Source organism: Podarcis erhardii (assembly GCF_964252035.2).
Source record: "Podarcis erhardii genome assembly, chromosome: 2".
NCBI lineage: Eukaryota > Metazoa > Chordata > Lepidosauria > Squamata > Lacertidae > Podarcis > Podarcis erhardii.
Window position 1 is genome coordinate 103,421,041 of NC_138498.1, and position 22,605 is coordinate 103,443,645.

Genomic DNA, 22,605 nt, shown 5'->3' on the forward strand with positions numbered 1-22,605 from the left:
AGCGCGGGAGGGGGAGCAGTAAAAGAGGGCGACGGTTGAAACCGTTTGATTGGCCGTCTTCCTGTGAAAGGGGCGCGGCTACGCAAGTAGTGCACAGAACTGGCCCTTTTCCGCGCTCGGCGCGCGGTCGCTGTCGTAAGCGGGCGAAGAAAGGGGGCGGAGCAAGTCGTTAGCGGCTCTGGGGAAGGAAACCGTTGGGGAAACCAGGGGGGGGGGGAGGGTCAAGTTACTCTGAGGTGATGGAGGAGGAGGAGGTTGCTTTCCCTCGCTCTGTTTTCTTCTTTCTCCTTCGGTGAGAGAACCCAGTACTTCGGGTTTCTTGCTTAGGAGGCAAAAAAAAAAAAAAGATGTCGAAAAGGTGTGTTTACCGTATGTAATGGTACTTTATAGCTCAGTATTTTCTTTTATAAGTTTCATATCAATTCCACTCGTCCCCAACTAGGAATTGCCATTTACACTTCTCCATCTCTAGTCTTGGGTCTCTCTTTTCTTGCCCAACAGAATCAGCAGCTTATTGGGACTTACGGTATGTCTGAGTAGACGTACTTCGGTTTGTACTTACAAACTGCCAACCTCGTAAGTAAGCAACAAGTGCAACCTTACGCAAGTCTAGTCAGGAGCAAGACCCACTGTGTTCAGTGTGATTTACTCCCTCATAAGTGATATGGGAAGGCCTTTCTCCCCCTGCTGTTCACAATTTATAGCATGTTAAATACTTTATAAACATGCCAACTCAAACTACCCCATAGGAAGGATCCTGCTGAATTGTTACGTCTTGGGGGTCAAGTGAAATCTCTGCTCAGCAAGTGGCAGGGATTGATGGATCAAAGTTTGTACCGCTCACTTTTACAACTTTGCCACTTGTGCCAGCCAGGGTGGAGGGAAAACTCTGGTGCTGTGCTGGTGCAGTGAAGAGGATGACGACTTCTGACAGGGGAGGTGATGGTATCTTCCACCTGCCCAATGTTTGGGCTGGCAGATTGGGCTACAGCTTGCCTGCAGAGCTTTCCCTCCAATGACAGAGTCAGACAAAGCTGTGCAGAAGGACACCTCTAGCGTTGCAGATCTGGTGTTTGGGCTACTGTTTTACTGGTTTGACTTGTAAGCTGCTCTACCAATCCCTAGCCGCAGTTAGATCTGGTGCTTCAATAATATCATTATCAGAGATGCGATTGCTCCTAAAAGGGAATAAGAAATGACTTCTCATGTCTTTCCCTCCTTTAGCAGTATGACATTCTTGCCTCCAGGCCAAAAACGGTGGAATATTCCTGACTGTGCTTTCATGCAGTAATGGCGAATAAGCTTTAAATAACTCATTAAAGCACAGTTTAAGCTACTGCCATAACAAAAGACACATTGATCAAGTAGAAATGAAAGGAATGCCACTCAGCACTTTGGCATACCGTCTGCTGATATTTGGCTGGCTACCTTATAAAGTAATATTGTTAGGATTAATGGGGGGGGGTCTGAAGATGACTTACACATTGTTTTATCCATGGTGGATAACCTCTTGGAAGCATCATTGTGGGAAATAGGCTCAAATTCTGCAGTTGGAACTGTCACTATAGGTGGGTGCTCTATTTGAGAGACCATGACCTTTTTTATTTGTGGCTTAACAAGTTAGTTACATGTTCTGCAATGAAAGTTTACATGTATTCTGTTCATGAATGGAGGAACTTCATTAACAGGGATGGAGAACCAAGGCGGTATGTGGCTCTCCAGACCTTTCTATCTTCTCAAACTCTTCTCCAGGCCATATCCCACACTAGATTTGCACATTCCTTGAGTGTTTTTGCTGCACTGCAGTGTGTCCTTGAACTTTGATTCTTGCTTGCCTGAATGGAGGATTGAGGTGGGTGGGTGTGGGTGTAGAAACTAGCATACTGTGCAAAGGTAAAATTCATATTCTTTGCTGTGCCCACTTTTGTCTCTGGCTTCAGCCACAGTTGGCAAATCCTGGAAGCTTGCCTAAAAAGGAATGTCTGCTCTTTTGGAGGTCAAGGATGAACTAACCAGAAACATCATTTCCCCTTTGCCTCCAAGCAGTGGCCACAACAGCAGCTGACCAACAGCTGAAGCAATGTGCATGGCCCTATGCATCAGACCTGGTAGTAGGACCTTCTTTGTTTGGGCTCATAAAGTTGGTGCAGGTGTGGGCTGTTGCTGGGTCATCACCAAAGGGACACAGAGCAGGGGCAAGAGCTGATGAATTTTGGATGATAATGTTTGTAGCCTGATACATATTTTAGACCTTTACTGTAAAGCAGGGGTGAATAACTGATGGACATATATATGACCTCAGAGGCAGGAAAGGTGGGCATGGTATGCCCCAAATTACCTGATAGGCCTATCTCTGATACCTGGTGGGCTTAATTAGGCCTGCAGGCAGGAGGATCCTTGTCCCTGTCCTACAGGGCATGTGGTAGCATTTTTTAAAAAAACAAATCATTAGATTTTAAAAATATAGAGCATTGGCCTCTATTTAAAAATAGAGAACAATTGAAGAGCATTGACCTCCAAAATATTATAAATTGGAAATTGCCTCTCTGACATAAGTGTTTATCTACAGCTTTAATGTCTTATGAAAAGACATTTGTTAATTTTAACACTAGGTGGCAGTTAAACACAACTAACAAAGTCAGAAATTGCTTAAAAATAATCACAGCACAATTTTTTAAAAACATTCTCATCCAGCTTGCTATTAATTATATTCCCCAAAAGATGTCATGGACTGATATTATCAGATATATACAAATAATTACAGGAAAGTAAAATGAAATCCTTAAGTATACAACGTGCAATATATTATTTTAGATAGTAATATGGCACCTACTCCTATTTATGTTGATAATATTTTAGCTTGTCATTTTTACTAGCATTTAGCACAGAGCATTTTATTGTTATGTGCTTTCATTTATCAATGCCAATTGGTGCCATATGCCACTTTAAAAAAACAAAAGGGCTTGTAATAGGTTTGTTTTGTAGAGTTCTGAGTTGGTCTCCAAGAAATTGAAACAAAAGGCATCTCATTTTCAAGGAGTATCAGTTAAACCACTTATGTATAGAACTGAAAATATTATATATGCCCTTGGCAACTTCATGTTTCAGCCACTTGTATGTATAATCTAATGAATGGTCTCAGAGTACATGGTTTTTGTATGACTGTTGAACCTAAGCACAGGAAATCATTGGAAGTTGCTTTGAGTTTCCTAAGGAAGGTATGTGTGTCTATTTGCATGCCTTCCTAGCCATTATTTCTTCCTTCCCAGCAACTATTTAACTGTTTCTGCTTCTCCTTCTTATAGAAGCAGCACTAAGTATAATCAATAAATAAGTACAATAAATATTGAAACGGGTTGACCCCTGAAGGCATACTCTTCCATTGTCTCCCTAGACAGATGGACGTCAACTACAACATCAACCTAGTTCAGATGTCAAAATAAACACAAGTGTATTACTGCCTCCAACTGTGGAGGCAGAGCACAGCCGTCATGGCTAGTAGCCATGGATTGCCCTATTCTCCATGAATTCCCCTGCCCTCTTTTAAAGGCATCCAAGTTGTTGGCCATCACTGACTTCTGTAGGAGTGAGTTACATACCGTATTTTTCGCTCCATTGGACGCACCCGACCATAGGGAGCACCTAGTTTTTAGAGGAGGAAAACAAGGAAAAAATATTCTGAATCAAATGCTGTATAAACTACTGTATTTAATAAACAACCGGTATATCAGAATCACATTACAGCCATGTAAAGTGAACAGCAGTCAACAATGGCATTAAGAACCATCATCACTGTCATTAACAAATGAAGAGAGACTTTAAGGTTTGAGTACTCTTCTAGTCTTCTGTGAACCCCAAGAACTCATCACTGCTAAAGTCAGAATTTATGAAGCTCAGTTGCTCACAGTCACTGGCATCACTTTCTTTGCTATCTTCATGTAAAATACCATCTTCGTATCCATCCAAAGCATTGCTAATGCCACATTTTTTCCTCTCAATCCTCTTCCTCCCCTCTCTCAGCGAACAGCCTGCCAGCTGCTCACAAACATTCCCTTTACTTGAATTACAGTCAAGAAACAGAGCTTCTCAGCGGCAGGCTTGGGAGGCTTTCCTTTCCCCCACTTTTTCCTCCCCCCCCCCAAGCAGAACAGTCCCCTTTTCCAGCCTCCTCCTCTCCATCCCTTTCACCCAAACTCCTCAGGTGACGTCTACAATTTCTCCCCTTCACTGCTCCCTCTCCTTTGCCCTCTACCATGACTCTGCACTCACGGCAACCTATGGTACCTCATCTCCCTTCACCAGGCTTCTTGGTCCCCCTCCTCTCCGTCCTCTTCCTCCCCTCTCTCAGTGAACAGCCTGCCCGCTGCTCCAAACCTTGAGGGGAAGGGCAGGCTGCTGGCAGAGCAGCACCCCCCCCCCAACCCCATTCAGCAGCCCAGGAGTGTGGGGCATGGCGCATTGCCTGCCCACTGCTCCAAACCTTGAGGGGAAGGCAGGCTGCTGGCAGAGCAGCACCCCCACCCCCATTCAACAGTCCTGGAGCGTGGGGCATGGTGCACAGCCTTCCCGTTGTTCCAAAGCTTCCCGGGGCTGCAGGGGGAAGCCGAGGCTGCTGGCAGACAAGCGAGACTCTCCCCACCTCCCCCATCAACAGCCCAGAAGCGCGGGGCATGGGCGCACAGCCCTCCCCTTGCTCCAAAGCTTCCCGGGGCTGCAGAGGGAAGCCGAGGCTGCCGGCAGGGGAGCGCGGCTCCACCACCACTACCAAAGACCAGTCCAAGAGTGTGCCGCACTCCGGCAATTTGGCTCAAGGGACCACACATTCGCTCCACAGGACGCACAGACATTTCCCCTTACTTTTTAAGAGTAAAAAAGTGCGTCCAGTGGTGCGAAAAATACGGTAGCTTTCTTTTATCTGTCCTGAATCTTCCAACATTCAGCTTCATTGGATGTCCACAGGTTCTAATGTTGAGAAACCTCCTTCATAGGGGAGTTGTTCCATCCACTTGATCATTTCGATTGACCCTTTTTAAAGCTTTCCTAGCTCTACAATTTCCTTTTCAAGGTTTCTTTTAGGCATCAAATTTAGTGTCATCACAATGTTTTAGCAGTCATATGCATGGGTAAACGAGAATGTTTTTAAACTCCCCCTTATAGTCAATAATGAGACAGGAAGACAGACAGGCACACTTCACTGTATATATTGGGAAAGAAGTAAGTATCCCAGCAGCTTGAAACCTAGGGTTGATAGTGGTTGAGGTACTAACCACAGGGTTCTGGATGGAATACGACAATTGCAAACTTCTTCAGCAATGTGCCACTAGCAAAGGGAGTAAGTAAGAAATTTTTACTCTGGTTGCCACATTGGAAATCCCATCAGAAGCAGGACCATGATTCTTCTTGGTTCAACACATAACAATGCAGGAATCTCAGACCACAATTCAAAATCTGAATTCCAAGCCAGAGTTCATTTTTATTATATTAAAACTACAACTAGTATGGACACCTGTGACCAAATGATCTCCACATCTATAGGATGTGGAGTGATGCAAATATGATTGCGCATAGGCTGCTCAGGTAGCTTGCACTATAGTTGCAGGGTCTGTGAGATTTGTTATTCCAGTAATTCACAACACATTATTTTTGGGTAACTGTTATATGTATGTTACTGGCACAATATATATTTATGTTTTAAAGTAAGTGGAGTCAGTCAGACCACACTTTATTTTTTGTGTATGTTGTGGTACTTTACATTGTGGGTTGTAGTTGACCTTACAGAGTTATTTTCTGTAAATGGGCACTCCTGAGCATGAGAGTTCTGGCCCGCCTTTTGAGACAACATCACTTTTTGGGCTTGGGGGTTCATTCTGTTTCTGCCTCTGAAGGCAACCACAGCAATTCTCTTAAGGGCTCTTCCTGGACCATTGGCTTGGGATGCTGCTGGTTTGGAGGATTCCGGCTCCTCTTCTGAGGATTGATCCCCAGTCATATTAGCAACAGTGAACAATTTCCCCTAAAGCATATTTTGCCCACCATTGCCAGTCATCATATAAACTGTGGCCAAAGCAAAAGGAGGATATGCATTTAATTGAATATGGTGAAAAAGGTCTACAACATTTTTATGGTGTGCATCTCCACAAATGAAGGTTGGCCTATAATTTTTTTACCAACAATTTAAGAATAAACAAGCACACAAATAAATCATGCTGAGGTGCACCCATAATTGTAAGGCCTGAGGAGATTATAATGATGCATCCCCAGTTGCTGCCATTGGCTACAGACTACCTGTGACATCAGAAAAGGACATGGCAGCTGAGTGGATATAAAGGTGGGCCTTTGTCTCTTTCTTCAACAGAACGCAGCAGGAAACAACTGACATTCAGTATTGCCCAGTCTTCCTGCACTTGGGAGGAAGCAAATTGACAATTGGACAGACGCGATCATCTGGCTATGGTATGCTATGGAGTGATAATAAGGCAAGTTCACTTGCTGAGCAGGATTGTGGCTTGAAGGTGTGACAGCAACAATTTCCCCCCTGGTGCCATTGGCCCTGCCCTCACTTAAATATAGTGCACCCACCTCACAGAACACCAATTCCACAAATTCCTACAAACTACCCCAGATTATCCTGTGGGGGACTTGTGTGAGGGCAAATTTAATAATTTGGAGTCTCAGGCAGGATTTGATCAAATAAACAGGAATGATGTTATTAAACAAAGGAAGTTTATGACACAAAGTAGGTAAAGCATAAGATACTTCAGAGTATGTTATTTCATTTCAGTTCTTTCTCAGTTGTTGCACAGCTGTTGCCGCTTAATACCTTGGTTCTTCCTGTCAGTTACACACCCCTTACACAACCCTACTCCTGAGGTACTCCAAGTAACAGACCCAAGGGATCACCACATCCCTCTTAACTGGTTTGGGAGTCTTCTCTTTTTGTAGAAGCATCTCTCCCCTCCTGACTGGAATGAGTCCTAAGTAGACTGTATTCTCACAGCTTCTACTTCTTCTGGTTACAGGTAGGTAGTCGTGTTGGTTTGCCGTAGTCGAAACAAAACAAAATAACATGAAAATTCGTACCAATAACTAACTTAGTTGGTCTCTAAAGTGCTACTGGAAGGAATTGTTTTGTTTTGTTTTGTTTTGTTTTGTTTTGTTTTACTTCTTCTGGCTCAGCCTCAGCCTCCCAGTTAATTCCTGGCCTAATTACTCTTCCAGGACACCACACACTGTCCTTCATACTAAACTCATGAGTCTCCTTTCTCTAGCTTTTGATATATTCCTCAGAGTGGATGTTTCTACCCAGAACCAACTCTCCTCTCACTCCCTATCTTCCAACCTATTCTCCCAGCCTCTATCTCCGGCATAGGCAAACTCTGGCCCTCCAGATGTTTGGGACTACAATTCCCATCATCCCTGATCACTGGTCCTGTTAGCTAGGGATGATGGGCTGGAGTTTGCCTGTTCCTGCTCTATCCCAACCTACAAACTGACTCTCAAAATGATTTCCTTTTCAACTCCCTCTCCTGGAACCCTGGCCAATCAGAGGCTGCCATTCAATAACCGTTTTCTGGCAGGGAAAAAGAAAAAGAAAACACTTGGGGACCCAACCTGCCCAGCAAAACAAACTTTTCCATCACAGAAGGCTGAAATCCATGGTGGCAGATGGTGGTGGTAGAAGGTGGTGGGTGGAGTTCACATTTGGAAGCTGGTAGATGTAAAGCTGAAGCAGGCTGATATTTGTGGATGCAAATTGGTTGAAATTCACCTTCGGAAGCCAGTCAACAGAAGTCAGAAATCTGAGCTGCAGCAGGGACAAGAATGTGAATGAAGGTACAGTGAAAGATAAATGAATAATATTCTTCATGGAGGTTGGCTGGCATATGCTTGTGTTGTGAGTGGAAAGGTTTGAATGTGGTGAAAGCAAAGAGTGTACATGTGTGAATATGATGTGTGAAAGGAAAATGGTGGATATTCATGAATAGATAAAACCCTGGGAAGTTGGTGGGCTGAAGTTAGTGGATGAAGTTGCCAGGCAGAAGCTGGTGGAAGTCCTGGGTAACGCAATCAGATGGTACCCATCCTCTTTAAGGTCTGTTTTTTTCTTCCATGGATGTCTGAGCTGGAATAGCACCCCAACCGGTGAAAGCAATGAAGAGAACTTGTGCAAGCCAGTTTGTATTTCTAAATCCCGCTCACCGAATACAGCCATGTGTATTGTCTGTTCTGTCTTTTCCTTCACAGATAATGGAAGGTCAGATACCAAAGTTTATGGTGTGACCCCGCCCACGCCCCTGTATGAAGGGTGGGCTGTATATTTTAAAATGAAAAATCACTGCTGAGGTGCCCCCACAATTTTCAGGCCTAGGGGGCTTGTGCTGATGCCTCCCCAGCAGTTGCCATTAGCTACAGACTGCCTCTGATGTCCAAATGGACATGGTGGCTGAGTGGAAGAGGCAGCTGTAAGTAGGACGGGGAAGGAAGGAAGAGCCCCAGAAGAAGGTTGAGGGAACCTGGGGCAGGGCCAGCTGACAACAGAAGGGAAATCAGGGTTGGCTCCTTCCTGTCTACTTGAGTTGTCATCTTACTGCTCTCTCATGGTTGCTGTGCCTGTCACACCCACTTAGCTGTAAAAAAACCCCCCACCTTATTTTGTCATGGAGAGTCCCATCTCCACATCCCAAATAAACCTTTAGGATACCTAGAATAGCATCAGATTTTTACTTTATTGGCAAAAGTTCCAAGAAACAAATGTCAAAGAACCTTTTTGAAGAGCAATTATTCCAACCAGCAACCAATATTAGGATTTCAACCAATGAAATTCTTGTACTGCCTTTAAAATTAGTTTTAAAATCCTGAACCTAGGCAGAGAAAGACTTCTAATGCCTGTATTGAGGGAGTCAGTCCAAAGAGTTTAGCCTTTTGTAAAAGGCATCATACTGCTTAAATAATGGCATGTAAGGAAAGGTCATGGCATTTTTAATCAAGGAATGTGTTTATAAGAGGACAGTGCATTTCATCTTTGTTTAGAGTTCTTTATTTATATGGAGTTATAGTGTATGGAGTATTGAGTGGAATTTCCTTTTAGGCATAATATAGGAATTTGCTCAAAACAGCTCCTCCCTGTTGAGGTAGGATCACTTAACATCAGGTAGTGTTTTTATTACATTGTGTAACTTTCTACCCCCTTCAGCAGTTGGCAGTAATGAGGGATGAAAAGAGTACTCCTAAATATTGAAGTGTCCCCCACAATGCTGTGGACCCATATCTGCCTACCTTATTTCTTGTGCTCTCCTACGTATTATATATTTTTAAATTTGGCTTTGAATGGGGCGCCCTATGTCCATTCAAGATGCAGACCAAGCTATAACATTAGTAGGCCCAAAGTCCGCAATGCTTTGTGCAGAGCCAACTTGAGCTGCAATCCTATGCATGCTTATTCGGGAATAAGCTCTGCTGAACATAGTGGGTCTTTTGAGTAATCGTATTTCGCTCAGGCTGGATTTGAGGCTGAAGCATATAGTATCTGTGAAAGCCTATAGTTAATATTACAGGAAATAAAGTAGAACTGGCTGTCATTCCCAGATAATTAATTGAGTTTACAATCAAGATCAGCTTTGGAGTGCAGAACTTGCCCAGAGAGTCTAATCTCTCTTTTATTTAATATAAAATGGTTTTCTGTGTTCTTGTAGAATAGTTCAATGAAACTCAGATTGAAGTAGATAACAAGAAATAGCAAACCTAAAACTTCTACTGTTCCTAAAGGGCTTTGTATCTCCAATTAACAAGTCAAGACCAGAGTCATCTCTCATTTTCAGAGTGAACAGATGGCACAACTGTTGGGAGATCAGACAGAAGAATCTAATAAAGTCAAACAAAAATCTGCTCTCAACACCTGTGTGTCTCATAAAACGGTGAAAAATTCAAAGTCCTGAAAATAGTTGTTAATTTTTTAGATTTTAATCCCAGAAAATATACCATCTTCATCCATCCATGTTCTTTTAATGAAAAACAAACAAACAAAATAATCAGTTTGATTTCAGAAGAATAGCACACTGCTAGGGAGAGTAATTGAACAAGTGACAACTGGATTTTGATGCTTTCGTTTGTATTTTTATTATTAAAAAATCATTAGTTTTCCAACATACCCCCAATAATAGCCAAAATATAACAGTAATTAATTCCCAAATTATACAATTATCAAAGAGCCATTTTAGTTAAAATGACCCCACACATGATGGTTTGAGTGCATTTCTAATCTTACATTACTGCGTTCCATAAGCTTAATTAATTTCAGTTACATTTCAGTTATAATAATAATCCCTTAGTCAACAACTACATAATTAATGATTTCCATTCCTGATGTTACAATATATAAATTTATAAAGCTTCAAATGAGGAACTCAAACTATTATCTTTATTCTGCCCTGCATGTGAAAACTGTTATATCCTCAGAGATTCCTTCTGTCCATATATGGTGTTATCTCTTTCACTTCCCAGCTGTTGTTTCCTCCCATCGTGACTTGGGGTCGAACTTAATCTCAAAGTTTCTCAGAGGTTTTATATCTCCGTCCCTTGTTTTGATGTCTCAGAACAGGTGACAGTCTGCTAGAAACCATTCTGTCTCACTAGTAAAACATGTCACAGATCTTCGCCATTTCCCCCTCAGCCTAGGAAAAGGTGGGCAGTTTTTGAACGTGCTGAAGATTTAATACTCCTTTCCAACTCCTAGAATCTCTGCAGCGTTCTTATCACAGCCCCCAAATTCTTTTCTTTCCAGCAAGAGATTTATCGCCCAATTAAACTTAAATTACATTCCGTCAGTGGCAACCACAAATCTCAGTCTCTTTTTTCTGTTGTTTTTAAACAGAAGTGAGGGGAATTACTCTGTCTTTCCAAAACAGTCATACTTGAGCTTCTCCCCTCCTTCATTTCAGATCACACAGTTTCCATTTTTGCTTGTTAATATCAATATTGCTCCAACGTCCCTTCCTCACTTGTAAATATAATTTTATTTTATATGCTAGAGATGGCTGCCGAATCATAAATATATAAAAGAAGCTTAGAATAAACAAACCATGGGCTTCCCTCTTCCCAACCAACTCTTACGCTGAAGAAAATCTGATTTCAATTCAAACCTTTGATCCATGTAGCTGGTATATTCAACAGTATGTTGTAAGCCTTTTCCATCATGCACCGGTACTTTAAAGCCAATTAAAGATCCAATTAAACTGAGAACCTCTGCTTCTTAATGGCAGTGTTGGAGGATTTTCGCCAGGTGGAGTGCATTTGCCTCCCACATTCCATGCTGGAGAGAGAACCAGGTACTGAGATGAACTGCAAGTAAAGCCCTTTTGCAAGGATGATTTACCCTCAATCATCCCTGTTTTTAGTTCTCTGATGATCCCCCATTGTCAGGGGAGCTGCTTCCATTAAGGCAGGTGGGACTGGAAGCCTTGATGCTTCCCTTTTTAATTCACAGAAGCATCAAGGGCCATTGATTGGCAGCGAAGACAAAACATAAACCAGGGGTGATCAATAAAGACTGAGTTAATCTGAGCACAGGAAACATTGTCAGGAGCTGGCTGCCTAACACAACAGCATTGATTTTAAAAAAAAAACTAAGTCAATAGTTTCCTGAAGAAGCAGCTTATGACATTTAAACCCACTGCATACAAATGGCATGGTTACTTATAATTAAATATGACTATTAGCAGAGTCTGGAATCTTAAAGTCATTAACTGTTAAAACAAAATAAAAAAATTCCTTCCAGTAGCACCTTAAAGACCAACTAAGTTAGTTCTTGGTATGAGCTTTCGTGTGCATGCACACTTCTTCAGATACACTGAAACAGAAGTCACCAGACCCTTCTATATAGTGAGAAGGTGGGGAGGGGTATTACTCAGGAGGGTGGTGGGAATGGGTGATTGGCAGATAGCTGTGATGAGCCTGTTGACGACTCTTAACGACTGCAATAGGTCTTACAGGAAAAAGCAAGGGGTGAAAAGGTGAAAAATGGCTTTGTCATGTATAATGAGATAAGAATCCAATGTCTTTGTTCAGACCAGGTCTCTCCATGGTTTTAAGTTTGGTAATAAGTTGCAATTCAGCAGCTTCTCTTTCCAGTCTATCATTAACTGTTGTTACCTAATGTTGGGATTTCCTGATGCGGTTAGTTAGTTAACTGAGCCTTATCGCCACTAGTGGGAAGTGTTGGGAACAGTTAATTATACTGTAGCTTTTCTAATTACACGTGAAGCAGCAATAACAGGGCAGCAGCCCCACTGACTTTCATATTAAAAAGTTTTAGGTATTTATTTTCTACACAGTCCTTTCAAGGATACCATGTATTTTACAGTTGTCTGGATTTATAACTAGGTACCTCAGTTCAGAAAGAGAGACCTGCCAGTTCAGTGTCCCATGATTGATGATGCAGATGGTGCCCCTGAACATGTATGCCTGCTGCAGAACTCCCATGGGAAGTGCATAAGCATATTGTTTCTCATAGCAAGCTACTGTTAAATGAAGTACTTTAAGCTTTTATCTTATTACTGGATAGCAATAAAAGAGGATCAGACAGAGTCATGGAGGATAAGGCACTCAGTAGCTACTAGCTATGATTGCAGTGTTGTACCTCCAGTCCCAAAGGCAGTATGCTTCTGAAGACCAGTTGCCAGAAATCACAAGTAGGGAGAGTGCTGTTGCACTCAGGTCCTGCTTGTGGGCTTCCCGTAGGCATTTTGCTGGCCACTGTGAAAACAGGATGCTGGACCAGATGGGCTTTTCATCTATCAAGCAGGACTCATTATTGCCAGCATGATGTCCAGTGAATTGTGGGAACATACTTTGAGATTAAACTATGAGATGTGTGAATTCTTGCATAAAATAAGCAGCTTATTTTTATTTGCCCCATACATTGGGGAATATATATTATTGCTTTTCAAAGAGCTGGTTGTTGCTCACTTCTGTGCATCCACATTCATTGCTGACAGTTGGTTCCCTGACTTGTTAAGCATGATAGCCGTTGCCTATTTTCTTACTGTGAATTATGCTGGTTGCTGGATACAAGCTAGGTTTGACTTAGAGTGGGGATTAGCATTGGAGTTGCTGATGTCATAAATGCATTGAAAGCAAACAGACTGGTGATGGTATGGAATATTATTTATATTTCTTGCAAAACCCTGGGTAAGTTGAGTATCCTGGAACATCTTGAGGATGTTCATATGTGAACAAAAAGATGAACCTGGATTTTCTCCCTCCAGACCCAATATTTTATCAATAACTCAATACCCTTTAAATCAAGAGGTAGACCACACTTTCAGAGTTGAGGGCCACATACTCATGCTGATGACCAAAGCAAAAATGGGTGGGAGGCCCCTTCTCTTTTTTTGCCCTTCCTGTTCTTTATCTACCCATCTTCCTTTCATTTTTTCTCTCACACATCTGTATACACAAGCATTAAATCATCCACACACAGTCTCCCCTTCATTCATTCATTCATTCATTCATTCTATTCTGTTCATTCTCTCTCTTCAGCCTTGGTGGGGGGGGGGGGACCTGAAAGAAAGTGAAGGGCTGTGGATTGCCCATCAGTGTTCCAAACACTTCTGTATGCCCAGGTAATATACTTGCACCCGATAGACATAAAAAAGGCTTTGTGAGAAAGCGGCTTTGTCTAGGTATGCCAGTCGATGTTTTGAACAAAGCTAAGCTCTCAAATGTCCAAAGGATGTACCCCTATTCCTCATTCCATGGTGCAGCAGTTTAATTGCAACAGGGACTGCAGAGCTGAGCTTTTTTAGTATCTTTCTCTTCAAATGTAAAGGCTCAAATAAGCCCCATTAAATAAATTGTTCTGTTCAACTCATACCCTAAAATAGCAGATGAGATACATATCCTAGTCTGCTTCACAAAGCAGGAAGGATGCTGTATCCTCATCTTTCCAGCCTGTGAATTATGGATGGAGGTCACATCAGGGTGCCTTTTATCAGTATTCAATGTGATCTTGTTTATTTTAAAAGGTATACCCCACCACTCTATCCAACAACAGGCTCTTGTGACTGATGTATAGAGTCTGTGACCATACTGTGGTCTATCTCCATGCAGGTTTCTCTCTCTTTCAGGTTGCATTTGGACAAAAGCCTGTTTCAATTTACATGTAGGGTTGGATTGAGCATTAGAGTAGGTGCACTGAAATAGAAGGGGCATAGGTTAGCCATGGTGTACATTAATATAGTGAAAATATCAACCAACTATTGTAAATACATCAAAAACCATACTTTATTTTATGTATAGCAATACAATTTACATATTAAATAACACTATAATAGAATGATTTGATATACTTTTAAAACATAACAAAAAGGAAATTCTTCAAGTTACAAAAAGGAAGAACAGAAAACAAAAAAATTAATAACTCCCCCCAAACCAAACACCACATTTCCCCAATGGGTCAATGAGACAAACTTATCCAGTGACTGGTTAAGTCTAATTCCTATTGCACACACTGACAATGGAATTTAAAGAAAATCCAGCATCAACAATCACTGTCCCAAAGAAATAACATGTGTTGAATTCTTTTTGGAATGTGATGGCATTTCACTACTTCAATACACATAAAGTATGTATTCACATATCCACCACAAAAGGAAAAAAAAAAAACCATGAAGAAGTTGAAACTAGAAAAAAATTAGCTTTATATGAAAATATAAAATTCTATGATTATATACCATAGATACAAAGTTCCCAGAAGATGCTTATTCAAGCAACAAAATATTTACAGTTTTAATGATTTCTGCTATTTAAAAATGAAGGAAATGAAAATAACAGATAGAGATGAATACTTAGTTCTTTAGAAACAATGGCTGCTTGCTAGTTTCAAAGGTTCTAACAAAAGAAAGAAAGGTCACTACCCCAAATGTTGGAGAGTTGTGACATTTTATAAAATTGACTATCTCCTCTTCTGGAGACATGTTTATTCTTAAAACTCAAGACATTTTTCTTGAAATTAATTATCCTCTGTAGAAAAGGCTTCCCTTTGCAAATATCTAACAAAAATACTAAAAACAGTTGAACAGCTAAGACAATGTCGAGGCCAAGTCTTTTCAATAGTTTCTCTGTGTACTCTCCCTGTTTGTTTTGCATGCCTTCCCCATACAGATAAGCAAAGCTAATGTAGTATGCATTACTTATAATGACAATCAAGAGAGAAAGCTCAAGAATTGACATGTAAGGATGGAGAATTACATCTCAAAAAGAAAAGAAATGCAGTGGATAAGTAATGAGGCATTTCCCCTTCATATAAAATTCACTGGCACTATTTGAACATAACCATGTATCACAGGAGTGGGTGGCAGAAGAGAATGAATTTGAGAGAATCTCTGCTAAGTCATTAACAGTGCAATCCTATACACACATTACCTGGAACTAAGCCCCATTGAACACAATGGGATTGACTTCGAACCAAACATGCATACAATTGCCCTGCAACGCAACTATACTTTCCTTATTTCTTCTTCTTCAATTTTTCCATTCTTTTTGCTAATATTTAGTATTATGTTTCTTTGGTAAAATTGATATCTCTACTTTAAAATACAATAGCAGTTTACAAGAAATCATACTTATAACAAGGTCATTGTGCTATGTCATTAAAAAGGGATAGCATTTTGGTAGCGTTCCAATGAATCTTTCAATTAAAACCTTGCTCATCTGATTGCAACTCCACTAGCTCTACAATGGACCCAAAAAGTCTGTATTTCTTACACAGAGGTGTGCACATGTGCCTACATGCACCCACATCTTTTGCCTCCTGATAGTTTGCATTCAGAGTTTGATCAGACACACTGAAATGCTAAAGGATAATTTGTTTCAAAATAAAAGTTTTGGTTTACCTCCTGCACTGTTCATGTGTGATGAACTTAATCTATGCAAAGTGACTTTTCATATCAACTGTCATACTCAAGAAGTACAAAGCAAAGCATGTATTTGCAGTACTAAGGCTGTAGACTGGGAATGCCAATGGCGCTACCCTTCCTTTAGATGAGGGTTTGATACATAAATACGCATTGATTTTCAATGGCCCAAACATACGAGGCAATTTGTTTCAGAGTATCCATATTACAATCCCATGTTCTCTTTGTTTTCAGACCACATTAGCAAAGACAGGTTATACAAGCATCAGTCTTTTACAAGTGCATTTCTTTCAAAATGCTAATATTGAAAATGACTAATGTTTATAAATTAATCAAAAGTCAGGTATCATCAGAGGGATATCCTCCCCTCAACAATGAAGTATAGTCAATGTGAGTCTAACAGAAAAGACCAATGGCAGTATTTCATTAGACTGCTGAGCCCACTGATCTGTTATTATAAATTCAGAGCTTACACTGATAAGCAATACTACAAATATTCCTTGGATAAACAGATGCAAGACCCATCGCCTTAAGCTGGGTAGAAAGGCAGAACATAAATACCGGTAGGACACAAATGACTAACTTGTTCCAAATAATTCACTGGGATGTAAGTCCTGATTAAGGGCCAAACTACTGAATTAATTGCAGTAATACAAATACTGTGCACATTTTTGTTGCAGCCAATGAGAAGAGTAAATAACGTCTAAACCTGGGAGGGATTGATGGGAATGGAGAGTTTAACTCCCTCCCTCCCATGGTTCTGACAAAAATTAACTTCTCATAAACTGCTGCGCCAACTGCTGCTCATATGACTTTGGCAGGGAGAGAAAAAGTTGAATTCCTCCTTCCCACCCCATAAGGTGTGACGGCTGCTTAGGTTTCTCCTTGGTTGTTGGTATTTGCATAATAAAAACAATATGTCGATTGCATTCATGCAATCAGTGTCACATCTGGTGTGGCCCAAGCGTCCTCTGAGTTGGGGCTCATGTCAATAGGATTGTTTCAGAACAAAATGAGAGCTGCAAACTCAAAATTGCAACTTTTCATGTCACAGCAAATTTACACTTTGTAACTTGAACTTCACATGAAGCATCAAACCCTTCTCCCCAAACGTATCTTGTTATCCCCCTCTTTACCTGCTGACTGCAGCATTAAGAATACACCCTGATTCCCATGTGAACTAATTAAAACAAAGCAATTGATCATTAAATCAAGTTATACACCTGTGGACAAAATCCTGTAAATATTAAAGAAGAGCTGGAATTCACATGGAATTGGCTTTGCAAACAATCCAACTTCAGCTATACTGGTCTAATTTTGTCTTAAAATCCACACCGAAAAACACACTTGTACAACTTGGTACACATTTTAAGGAACTGGCTTAAGTGCTGCCAGGCAGTCTTGCCAAAACACATTCATTTCCCTCTGTAGTATCTCCTCCACAAATTCAGACTCAAATGAAAAGCTACCAACAAATCCAACTAAACCTGGGGGGCGGGAAACATACACACCACACACCTCTTACTTTTTGAACCAGTCATTTCTTGCCACAAAATTTTGGATGTGAAGTGATCAAAGTTTGTCTCATGCTCAAAAGTTGTAATTTCCTGAAGCAGTGCCCATTGCCAGCAATGGAAGCACTGCAGTCCCTGATGCCAATGCAAGCAGTGTGCCTCTTGGTCAAAGCAGAAGCAGTACAGATGGTGTAACTTGAAATGGGTTTTTAAAGTGAAGTGCAGCTTCTGGATAGTCTTAAATCTACACAATGCTGTGGACAACTTAGGCCCCTCTCTGGTGAGCTTCACTTAATGTAGTTTATTTACTGCAGAACCTGGAGTCCTTTTCCAGCAGCTCTAGAGTGCATGGAAGGTTCTGATATGTGCATGGAGCTCATCCATCTCCATAACAGAGGAGGCTCCTCAATGCAATTACCACCAGGATCTTGTTGTGGTTTTGGACCCTACTTTCTCTAATGCCACATTAATAATTTCAATTGCAAATTTAAAATGGGCAGCAACATGTGAGAGGCACTTAATTGTGTGTTTACAAACAGCAGCTTCATGGATGAATTTCGGAGCAGTTGTTGCATCACTGGATAGTTTCTCCTGCTTTGCTGGACATTTATTTTCACACCCTTTTAGGAGGCCTTTACATTTTAGGAGACAATATTATAAAGAAATAGGCATTTGTTTAAGCATATGATACTTGAATTAGTTTGCTATCAGAGTAGGAGACAAATACACGTGCATCAACTTGTGTCAATAAAAACCACTTCAAACTCTTCTACTTAAGGGTTAAGGTCATCCAGATTATTTTAAGTTTAGTGGTAAAGTGTTTTGAATGTGTGGCTGGCACAGACTAGATTTCTCTCTTTTCTATGGATGAAGAAATCTATGAAACAATAGGACATTCTGTCAACATTATAAGCTGTTTCCTAAATGTTTGTACGTTTTACTTTGAATAAATATTTAATGCCCTAATTTACTTTCCCATACATTTGGAGAGAAAACGCTGGAAATCATCATCCAAAGAAAGAAGTGGTTTTGCCCTGCAGATTGAGGCACCAGTATTAGCCTGGCTGTACACTGCAAATACCAAATATTTGCATAGCAACTCTTACATTTGTAGTAGTGACTGTTGCATGCAAATAATTACCTAAAGCTACAATCCTATATGCATACCAAGGAGTAAGTCCCATTAGACTCAGTGGGGCTCAGTTTTGGCTATATATATATAGAATTGGTGCCTTTTGGGTCCTACCAAATGTTAGAATTTTCAGTGGCTTTTTAAATAGTGGAGCTGGTAAAGGTTGTGCTATGAACCCCTAGCACACAGTGAATTCTCACCAAGGTAGCCTGGGATACTATTCAATTTACCATCTTAATGACAAGTAGACCAGTGTCTCTTTTGGCTTACCCTGGATTCCCTCATACATACACACAGCCACTTCTACCCTTGACAGCTAATGCAGATATAACTGGCAGGAACCTGTTTTTACATGTAGGCACATTCTTCTCACTATTTTGTATTGGAGGCATAGTAAAGTAAATTCAGACAAGAAGGGATCATTTTAAACAAACTAATTCAAGGACAAACCAAGAGCACAAGAGCACAATAAAGCAATTTGGGTAGCTATAACGTAAGCTATGCATTTTAGCCATTAAAACCAGTTTGCCAATTATACTGAATTTTGTACTGGCAAGGTCCGCTCTGTAATCTTCCTCCTGTGGGCATTCGCTGCTTATTTACAATGACCACAGATGGCATGGGCCATGTAACCAAGCACCTCATCAGAATTTAATTCATTTCCCCAATCTTACAGTGTAGATAAAAAGCAGTGCTAGGGGACCATCCATGCTTAAATGAGCTGCACAGAAAAGTGGTTTGGAAAGCAGAGCAGTTTTAAGTTATTCAAAACAGAGGCTTAAATGTAAAGCTAATGAGTGGAAATGGGTTTTCTTAAGTTGGAAATAGATTAAGTGGCTGCCTGAAGTAACAGGGACAGTGTAGTATAATGTATAATATATAGGAATGGATCAATGAACTAAGGAGATGTATGCTAAATAATTAATTGGTTCAAAAAAAAAAAAAAAAAGGAGGAAGAGTGTAATCTTATAGGTAGTTTTTTTTATTAGATCGTTTCACCAGTAATATGGATCAGTACGTTTTAGCAGTAAAGTATGAAAATTACACACCTGTAAAAACGGCATCTAACAGCTATGAAATTAAGAAATTCCTTTTGCCATCCTGCAACATATTGTCAAGATAGAAATCCTGTTCCAGAAGAATGAAGGAAATATATGTTTAAAATGGTGAATACTAATTGGGAAATTGTGACCTAAATGCTTTTGGAATAAAATAATCTGGTAGTATATTGTTGATTACTAAATTGTCTGTGGTGGCAATATGATCAAAAAAATTTCCCATACTGAAATGCCATTGTGAAAATCTGGAATCAGTGAAGTTGTAAAACCAAAGACTGAGGTCAAAACTCAAGATCTGAGTCACTCAGTGTTTCGGGAATGTAACTTAGTATGTGACATGGAAAGCAATTCCTAGGCTTCCATGCAGCCGAGAGGAGCAATTCAAACAATGCAGACCAGGTATTCAACCTCTGAATGCTACTGCGCTTCAGTGTAGCTAGTGATCACCACACCACTTTGTCAAACAAGAAGAAAAAACACTCATCCATGTTACTGGAATACAGAAGACCTATAATGATTACCAAAGTTATATGAAAATTAATAAACATTGGAGTATGTTTAGAGTACAGCACTGTTCTTGTAAAACAAAAAGAACCCTTCTGGTCTAGCATTCAAGACTTTAGAGTCAAGGCTCAAAGTAATTAACAAAACTTCATGGCATTTCAACTAAAAAGTAGCATGTTTGTTGTCATGGAATGTCACATCAGGGTTTGTTTGCTTGCTTGTTTTTGTATTACAACTTTATAGGCAGTTAACACTGATCATATAGTGCAAACTAGATAAAATTGCGTTTCACTGTGTGAAATAAACAAGAGGTGCAAATGCTCAGTAGGATACCATTAAGACATAAAATGGCAAAAATAAATATCAAAACTTTTATCAGTGTAAAAAAGTAATTGGGTTATTGTATAACCTAGAGTCTGGCAAAAAAGGCCTCAAAAAAGTTTACTCAGTCTTCAGAAATTCCACAAATTAAGTGCCTTTTCAATATTCCAATTAGACAAGAGACTCCATGCTTTCTGCAGGATCTGATTCGTCGTTGGCCATAACAGCACCATTTTTGTCCAGTGCCATGGGGCCATTTCCGTTTTCCTTAGTGCTGACCAGGCTTAGCATTGCTTTGTAAAGAAATTGGTACTGCTCCTGGAATGGAAAGATCAGAACATTTAAAACAACCTAACATTCAAGGAAGTAAAATGTTCAGCTTGCTTTTTCAGTATTGCTTGCTGTGCCCTAGCCTGACACCTTTAATCTTGTAGCTCTCCCATACTCTGATAACCCACAATATAAACATTGTTACCAACCTTGCATTAGAAAATAATCCCAAAGCCAGGTACAGTACCAATGAAACAAAATTAAGTTATGCGGCCAATTTGTTGAATAATTACAAAGTTGAGAGAACATACACAAATAACTATTTACGAAGGGCAGTGACACAGATTCAACCAAAAGACTTGCCTCTTCAATCAATTTTGTTGGTTGTGTGTTATAGCTGGACCCCCGCCCAATTATTGCAATAGATTCACTCTCATCTTTTTTTCAGTCACCTCTCACAAACTACATCTTCAATAAAGGTTTGTTTACTCGCCTTCTTTTAATATTACGTGCACCTCCTTTCTGTTCTGATCTGGTCTAAAGAGTTAGGGCATACAAGTCCTGTGTTTCCTGTGAAGCCTACAGGCACAATGCAGGGATGGAAACATCTCTAATTTAATAGATGTTCATCTGGGACCAAAGCAGAGCACTGCCACTCATTCATCCTAACCCTTATCTGAGCATGCAAGTCTGAACACTGTGTAGCGTACTTAACGACTACGTATTAGAAACGAAAATGTTTTGAAGTAAATAAAGGAGCATAGGGACAGAGGTTGGTGGGGAAACCGGGAGGGAAACAGTGGCGTAGCGTGGGTTGTCAGCACCCGGGGCAAGGCAAGTAATTTGCGCCCCCTAACCCGTGGATTTGCGCCCCCTAACCCATGGATTTGCGCCCCCAACCCTAACCCCCAGATGTTGCACCCGGTGCGGCCGGCCCCCCCTGCACCCCCCACGCTACGCCACTGGAGGGAAAAGAGGGAATAAGGTACTTCATTGTTTTGTTGTAATATTGTGAAAACTGTAATGAACTATAGTCTAAAAACCCCAAACCCTGCAGGAATATAACAAGTTAAAAAGTAGCTGAATGGTAGCGCTGACTCCATGGATATTCTCCATCCTGGAACAAACTCTGTTTGTTGGATCTAAGAAGGAAAGGGAATTCTGACCCTAGATAAATAAAGGTCAGGGCCTAAGATGGTGCTTATTGCTGCACTGTGGTTTTTAGTTGTGCAGGATATCTGGCAGCAAAACTGAAACTGGTGGAGACACTATGAATATATGTGGAAGAGGAGTCTTTTAGCCATCTGACTTCACGGGCACAGGGGCATGGGACAGTATGCAAAACATGTGCATAGATTTTAATTGGACATTTCCCTGTTTAGAAACTACCCTGTAAACAACTTTATCTCCTTTTTAAAGACTTACAATGTCTGTAAATACTCCAGGCCTCATCAGATTGATCATCTTTGCCACCTGGAAAACGTCAACAGCATTTTCATTCTCCAGCTGCTGGGACAGAGTGGTAAGGGCACATAATGTTCCAGCCGCCACTGCTCCATACCTGCAAACCCACAGAACAGTTGCGTTCAGATGCTCATAGGTGAATCATAAAGCCCCCTGTCAAGCAGCAATGAAAATCTGATATCTGTGTATCAGCTTTAGTTTTCTTTGAATTGCACCTATAATCTCTGCCAGATAGGTGTACCTATACTTGGGATTAGTTTGCTGTTGTATTAATGAATAAAATAAGTGATGATGTGGATGAGTGCACAGAAGGAAAATTTTCATTTTCAGCTACATTTCCTCAGAATGCAGTTAAAAGTGGAACATATATTATGTATGAAGGCATAAAAATAAAAATCAGTGAATATAACAAATAACCCAAAAAGCAATTT

General features: G+C 40.6%; 1 protein-coding gene and 1 long non-coding RNA gene across 5 annotated transcripts in view; one reads left to right on the forward strand and one right to left on the reverse strand.

The window, feature by feature from the left end:
- Positions 1-184: 184 nt before the first annotated feature.
- The window catches only part of LOC309337354, a 38,054-nt gene continuing 15,633 nt past the window's right edge, over positions 185-22,605 (forward strand). Inside the window, exons 1-2 of the long non-coding RNA XR_014154195.1 lie at positions 185-305; positions 6,356-6,453. This is a non-coding gene — a long non-coding RNA (uncharacterized lncRNA). The remainder of the gene's footprint in view (positions 306-6,355; positions 6,454-22,605) is intronic.
- The window catches only part of PTPRG (protein tyrosine phosphatase receptor type G), a 555,232-nt gene continuing 546,889 nt past the window's right edge, over positions 14,263-22,605 (reverse strand). For all 4 annotated transcript variants that reach the window (XM_081852306.1, XM_081852304.1, XM_081852303.1 and 1 more), the window contains exons 28-29: positions 22,136-22,271; positions 14,263-20,758 (exon numbers count right to left, since the gene is read on the reverse strand). In XM_081852306.1, the coding sequence (XP_081708432.1) occupies positions 20,612-20,758; positions 22,136-22,271 (283 nt within the window). In that variant the 3' untranslated portion in view covers positions 14,263-20,611. The remainder of the gene's footprint in view (positions 20,759-22,135; positions 22,272-22,605) is intronic.